Source organism: Galeopterus variegatus, unplaced genomic scaffold, assembly GCF_000696425.1.
Source record: "Galeopterus variegatus unplaced genomic scaffold, G_variegatus-3.0.2 Scaffold3398, whole genome shotgun sequence".
NCBI lineage: Eukaryota > Metazoa > Chordata > Mammalia > Dermoptera > Cynocephalidae > Galeopterus > Galeopterus variegatus.
The window spans coordinates 55,639-63,263 of record NW_007729509.1 but is presented as its reverse complement, the minus strand read 5'-3'; the positions used below and the strand labels follow the sequence as shown (position 1 = coordinate 63,263).

The 7,625-nt window shown below is 43.8% G+C and overlaps 1 protein-coding gene across 1 annotated transcript in view; it reads left to right on the top strand.

The window, feature by feature from the left end:
* The window catches only part of ZNF775 (zinc finger protein 775), a 9,001-nt gene that overhangs the window by 724 nt on the left and 652 nt on the right, over positions 1-7,625 (top strand). Inside the window, exon 2 of the mRNA XM_008584883.1 lies at positions 7,007-7,624. Coding sequence (XP_008583105.1) covers positions 7,007-7,624 — 618 coding nt within the window. The remainder of the gene's footprint in view (positions 1-7,006; position 7,625) is intronic.

Below are 7,625 nucleotides of genomic sequence, written 5' to 3'. Positions count from 1 at the left end.
GGGGGGGTGCGGGGGGTTGGTCCGAGAGCAGGCCCAGCCAGCTAGGAGCCCTGCCCCTCTGCACAGGGTTTCTTTACCTCCCTGGGAGTTGCCCCATAGACCCCAGAGCCCCTGCCCTGTTGCCCCTGTGGAGAGAGCTCCTACCTTCTCAGGAAAATCATTTCAGTGGACCTCAGATGGAGGCAAAAACCAGGCAGTGGGGTAACAGAGAAACGTGCAGCAAGCTCAGTGAGGGGGTGGTGTGGTGTGTGGAGACCACCTGTTCTCGGGAGGACCCCGATGCAGACCCTTGAGTGAACGGGGCCATATGGCCTGCCCAGACTGGCCTCTTTCTCCCCAAAAAGCTGCGGGCGGCCAGCCAGGCCTTCTCACGCCGCACGCAGTGGCATGAATGTTACGGTGGTTGCAGGAGAGCCTAGAGCATCCATGCCAGATGTTTTGGCAGAAGGACCCTTTGTCCAGATAAACACATAAGTGGATCCTAATTCGGACTGCAGCTAGTTGTGAGGCCACCCTGGTGGATAAGAGATGTGGACTCTGCCAGGGCCGCTTTCCTCCCTAGGCCACGTCTGCAGCAACCCTGTGGTTTGGGGGAAAAGTCTGAAACACACCAGCCTAGACTACTGGAGGCATGTGGGGAACTTGGGGGCCAGCCTTGGGCTGCAGCCAGGGTCTCCCCTCAGCCCCTTAGCACTGGGCTGGGCCTGCCAGACTTAGGGAATGACTCTGGCGGCCATGTTTTTCAGATAATTGAAAGCTTACCTCTTTTAAGCACCTTTAAGTTTTATTTATTCTATGTGTTTTTTTTATTGTAGCAAAATATACATAATATAAAATTTACCATTTAGCCACTTTTAAGTGTGCAATTCAGTGGCATTAATTATATTCACAGCGTTGTGTAAACATCACCACCATCTGTTTTCAGATCTTTTTCATCATCCTAGAAACTCTATCCGTTAAGCAGTAGTCCCCATTTAGCATCTTTTTATTTTATCTGAACCATTTGAAATTTAAAATTTTATCTTTTTAATGATGACTGAGGAGCATTACCACTGTTCTAGGACTCTTCCAAAGGGCAAGCCAGTGGCCCATTTTCCTTTGTATTATACCTGAGGGACTGTGCCCCCGGGACAGGCTGAGGTTCAAACACACGCCCACCTCACTTTCAGGACCTCCAGGGACGTGTGCTGGGTTTAGGCCACTCACACAACCCAATCATTTATATTTTGCCCAGTGCCCTTCAGCAGGCAGACGTGAAGAAGTGTTCTGGCATTCTGGGGCTTTCAGCCCAGGGTCATTTTCCTGGCTGGCGAGGGCAGCCATCTGATGGATGTCAAGGCTGAGTTTAATCAGGCAGGGCAGTGATTTGTGGGGCAAGACACTGGTGCCCTTCTCCTTTGAATAGATTTTAGGTTCACTACCCAGCTGCCAATTTGGACACCTAGTGCTGTTAAATGCTTCTGTTAGCCAACATTTCAGCACAGCCGAAGAAATACTCATCACCAATTAAACTCATTACACTTGGGTATTCAATTCCTGCCAATATATCATTTAAATCTCCACTTTTGTTTTCAAATTATTACTCTTACTAAAATGATTTCTCATAACCAAGCACCTGGAAAGACAATATGGACTTGTTTGGCAAGGAGGAAAACTGGCCCCTTAAAGGCACTTTCCGAGATCCTCCACCCTTGTGATGGCCACCACAATGGCCACTGAGGCTATGGAGTGGAGCAGAGCTCTTTGGCCCTAGAACTAAAGGCTGCTAGATTAGAAGTGAGTTTTTTTCTTTATTTCTTGGAAGATATTAAGGATTTAAAAATTACAATATTTGAATATTCTTATACGAATTCAAATAACATAGATAAAGTGAAGGTCCCCTTTTACCTCTCCATCCAGTCCTACTGTCGTCCATCTCACCCGCAGGGTGACCACCGTCTTTGGGTTGGTGTGAATCTTCCTAGATCATATGTACATGTGTACATAGAGACATATAGTTTTATTTTTCATAAATTTGATTAGAGGATTCATATCATTCTTCAACTTGGCTTTTGTTTTCTCTTAAAATGTTTTGGGAATCTTTTCACATGACATATATAGTTCTTTTCCATTCTTTTTAATTGCTGCATAGTATTCCATATTATAAAGAGAGAGATGATTTTTTTTAAACAATTATTTATGGGTAATTAGGTTGTTTTCCATTGTTTGCTAATTACAAATAGCACTTAAGTGAATCTTCTTCAACATTCCTCTTAGCTCTCATATGTAAGTTTTTCTTAGGTAAACACCTAGAGTGAAATTGCTGGCTGGAAGGGGAGGAAGGTTCTACACATTTATAATTTTAATAAGCGCTGTCAAATTGTCCTCCAGAACATGTGAACCAGTTCATGCCCCCAGGAAACCATGTGTGTACTCGTTCTCCTATGTAGTTTCTATGCGTACAGTGAAGGCGGATGTTATCGATCTTTTCCATTTTTGCTGTAATGGGTAAAAAGATGCTACGCCCTTATGTTGCTTTTTGCTGATGACTAGTGAGGTTGAACTTCTTTTCTTCTTATCTGCAGGAGTCCTTTATATATTCTAGATATTAATCATTCATCTATTATATGTCTGAGTATTTTTTTCCTAGATCTGTGCTGTCCAGTATGTGGCTACTGGCCACATATGACTAATTTTGAATTTAGATTTAAATGAACTTAAATAAAATTTAAAGATTTCATTTCTCAGTCACACTAGTCATATTTCAAGTGCTCAGTAACCACATGTGGCTAGAGGCTACCGCATCAGAGAGCTCAGATGTAAAACATCTCCACTATTGCAGAAAGTTCTAATGGAATATGCTGCCCTAAACTGTCATGTCTATTTGACTTATGTTTACAGTGTCTGTTGTTATACAGATGTTTTAAATTTAGTTTTTATGTTTTGTATCCTGTTTAAGAAAGCTTTTAATTACCTCTAATTGTCCTAATTCTTCTAATACTTCTAATACTTGTTTTTTCTTTTTTTAAACCAGCACCTAAATTCATCTGGAACTGATTCTTATAAACAGTATGCACTAGGAATCTAACTTAAATATTTTTCCCTAAAAGACAGGGAGTTCTAAATCTTTTTCCCTAAAAGACAGGGAGTTCTACTGATGCAAATAGGCCAGCCTTTTATCATTGACTTGGAAAGTCATTTTGTATCATATATCATCTGTTTTCTTCCATTGATCTGTTTGTCTATCATGTGTATTCTACACCATTCTAATGATTGTATTTAGGTTTTTGGTTTTTTTTGGTGGACGGGAATCTGACTTACAGCCTCACCTTACCAGTTTCACCATGGGGCAGCTACACCAATGACAACTGCATTATTCAATGGTTTTTTGTTTTTTCTTTAATGAACTTTATTTTTTTTATTTTTTTATTTTTTCTTTTTTTTGTCTTTTTTCCGTGTCCGGCAACGGATCGCAACCCTCAGTGTTGCCCCCGTACCGGACCGGGGACCGGCAACGGGATCACAAGCCTCGGTGTTGCTCCCGCGCCTCGCTCAGCCAGTGAGCGGGAGCCGGTCTGTGTGTGGGATCCGAACCCTCGGGCGGGAGCCCCGCCGCGCTTCCCAAGCGGCGCACTATCCAGTGTGCCACCGGGCCGGCCCTGAACTTTATTTTTTAAGGCAGTTTTAGGTTTATAGAAAAATTGCAAAGAAGGTAGAGTTTCCCTGTACCCCACCCCCAGTTTCTCCTACTATTAACATTTTGCATCAGTGTGGTACATTTGTTAGAATTGATGAACCAATATTGATACATGATTAACTAAAGTCATAGTTTACACTAGAACTCACTCTTGGTGTTGTAAATTCTGTGGATTTTGACAAAAGCATAATGTCTTGTATCCACCATGACAGCAGTGGTGTTTTGTAACTTGGTAGCACATTCCTTTTTATCACCAAATACTATTCCATTTTATGGATGCACCATAGCTTGTTCATCCACTCACCTACTGAAGGACACCTTGGTGGCTTCCAAGTTTTGGCAGTTATGAATAAAGCTATAAACATTTGTGTGAAGGTTTTTGTGTAAACATAAGTTTTTACTCTTAGCTTTGTAAGAAACTGCCAAACAGTCTTCCAGAATGGCTGTACTATTTTGCATCCCACCAGCAATAAATGAGAGTTCCTGTTGCTCCACATCCTTGTCAACATTTGATGTTGTCAGTTAGGATTTTAGCCATTTTAATATGTTTGTAGTGGTAGCATTTTAACTTTTTTTTTTTTCCTTTTTTGTCTTTTTTTTTTACTGACCGGTAACAGGATCGCAACCCTCGGTGTTGCACCCGCACCCCGCTCAACCAGTGAGTGGGAACCGGTCTCCACATGGGATCCGAACCCTCGGCGGGAGCGCTGCCGCACTCCCAAGCGGTGCACTCTCCAGTGCGCCAACGGGCCGGCGCATTTTAACTTTTAATGTTGTAAAAACCCAATTCTTCCTTGTTCATTTTTAGGATTTTTTTTTATTTTGGCAATTATGTACATCATAAATTTTATAATTTACTTAAGTAGGATTACACTGAATTTAAACATTATTTTAGAGTGAAGAACTTCCTGCCTTCTCATCTGGAAATATGATGTATCTGTCTTTTTATTGAGGTTTTCTTTATCCTTTTAGTAAAGTTAAATAGTTTTCTTTATTTTTAAATTTTATTTTTTAATAATCATGCCTTGGATAAACGTCATTGGCTATGATACTGCCACTGTGCGAAGCTTAATACTTTTCTTTATATAAATTTTCCATGTTTATTAGGTATATTCTGTTATTTTATAGCTTTTATTGCCATTTTAAAAAATTAATTTTTGCATGTTTTTGTACCTGTCAATTTTGCATATAACTCATTTCTGTTTATCGATAGATTATCTTACACATTCCAGGTTAATAATCATAAGCAAATGAGCTTTCTCTTCCTTTCCCATATTTGTATATTGCTGTCTTTCCCCCCCCATGCTTTGTTTAGTTCCTCAAGCACGAAGTTGAATAGTGTCAGTGACAGTGAGCATCCTCCTTTTGTTCCTAGCTCTAATGGGCTTCTAATCTTTTGCCTTTGGTTCTAATATTTGCTGTCATTTCTAGTATACATCCTTTGTCAATTTAAGGATATTTCCTTGTATTATATAGTTTGCTAAGACCTACCTTCCTTCCTTCCTTCCTACTCCCTCCCCCCCTCCAGAAATGCTGTTGAATTTTATCATGTGACTTTTAAAAATCTGTTGAGATGGTATGAGGTTTTTACTTTTAATAAGGTAATATCATGAATTATATCAAGCCATCTTTGCTTTCCTGGGGAAATCCCAGCGAGACCATGATAAGTTATTATTTTAATACCACTGAACTTTCTTTGCTGATGTTTGTGCCTGTGTTCAAAGAACAATAAACCTATTATTCCCTGCTTACCTCCATTCTTATTTTGTTTTTATGCTGGAGTTATGCAAGCCTTGCAGGCTTCTTCCCTCCCTCCCCCTCTCTCTTCCCATTCGCTGTCACAGTTTAGGTAAGTTGGGAACGATCCTTCCCTTGAAGTGTTAGTAGGACCTGCTTATGTTAGTGTGGTTATGTGGCCTGTTACCCATTTCCGAGGTGGAACTTTGGCTTTTCAGTCTCTTCTAATTGTTTAAATGATCGGCTTTTGTACCTACTTTTGAGTCAGTTTTAATTTATATTTTCTCACAAAAGCACCTATTTTATACCATTTAAAAAATTTATTGATATAAAGTCTCTAATGTAGGATTTTTAAAATCCTTTTTGTATCTATATGTTCCGTTTATCTATAATGTCTGTTTTTACCTTTATTACCTTCCTTCTACTTCCTTTAGGTTTATTTTGTTGTCCGTAATGCTGACATCTGTTGTCAAGAGATTCTCTCTCTTCTTTGTTCACAACTGTTTCATTCCACCTACTTTTATTTAATGTAAACTTTTTATTGAAATATAACACACATACAGAATGGTGCACAGATCACAAGCTCTATAAATTTATGTAAAGTGAACATGTTCCTGTGACCAGCACCCACATCAAGAGGGAACATTGCCATGAGGGAACCTCAGAGCCCATGCCTCCTGCCAACCACCACACCCACTATAATGGGGCCATTGTTGTGACTTCTAACTCATGGCTTAGTCTTGCCAGCTTTTGATCTTCATATAATGGAATCGTATCGTTTGTATTCTTTAGTGTCTATAGCAGATGTTTTCCATTACAGCTTCTTACACCCATGAGCTAGGAAAGCCTCTGTAGACTTGTGCTCAGGGTCAGGTGTGGGTTGGGAGCAGTGGGGGGGGGGGACACTCGTGAATAAACTGGATTAGGATTAATGCAAAGGCAAGGCATCACCTATTTGAGTGCTGAGGCCTTTCTACTACTTTCTTGTTCTTGGTTTTGTGGAGGAAAAGTGAGGCTGCCAAGCAGCTGAGATCCCAGCAGGTGAGGTGTTCATGACCACAGCTGCTGCTCTGAAGCAGGGGCCCAGCCAGGGGAGGGACTCGGCACACCCTCGCTTAGAAAGCTTCCAGCACATCCACCCTTTTAGAAAGAAAACCGTCTGCTTTGAAATGTGGCCGTTTTCTCTTTGCTCCCTGGGTCAGGAGATTTCACTGGACCGGTTTCTTTAACCTGCCCTGCATCTCTTGGGCCTTAGGGTCGAGAAGGCAGCATAGCCCATGCGCGGGGAATCCCAGGTACATGGCACCCCAGCGATTCACTTGCCTTTCTTGTATTTTTTCCTTCTTTTCTCCACACCTCAGCCTGCCGTATTGCCCTTCTTGCCTCCCCCCTACTTTCCTTTCTTTCTCGGTTTTCTTCCGTCGGTTTTCAAATCTTTCCCTTCTGCGTTCTTTCCTCCTGCCTGATTTCAGCTCTCCTCTGCTGTCCCCACACTCCTTCCTTCCGGTCTCTCCCGCTGTTTCCCTCCATCCCACCGAGCAGCCCAGCAGCGAGTGACCTGTCCCGATCCTTTCTCCCCTTTGCCTCTGGCAGGAGATGGGCTGGTGATGAAGATCAAGCAGGAGAAGTCGGAGTGGCTGCTGCAGACACAGGTGCCGCAGGCCGTGCTCTCGGTGAGAGATAAAGAGAACATTTTCCAGCAGCGCCGGGGCCTCCCGCCATGCCAGACCATAGGGCGGCCTCGAGCCTTGGCAGCACAGGAGGACACCGGGGGTCCAAGGTGGGCCCCTCCCACTGAGCAGGATGGGGGACTGGCTGGCCGGGCTCCCGGGGCAGTCCCCGGCCCCCTGAGTCCTGCGTTTTCGGCCGGCGAGGGCCACTTTGCGTGTCTGGACTGCGGGAAGAGGTTCAGCTGGTGGTCGTCCCTGAAGATCCACCAGCGCACCCACACTGGGGAGAAGCCATACCTCTGCGGCAAGTGCGGCAAGAGCTTCAGCCAGAAGCCGAACCTGGCGCGCCACCAGCGGCACCACACTGGCGAGCGGCCCTTCTGCTGCCCCGAGTGCGCGAGGCGCTTCAGCCAGAAGCAGCACCTGCTCAAGCACCAGAGGACCCACGCCCGGCCCGCCACCCACTCGTGCCCAGAGTGCGAGCGCTGCTTCCGCCACCAGGTGGGCCTCCGCATCCACCAGCGCGCGCACGCCCGGGACCG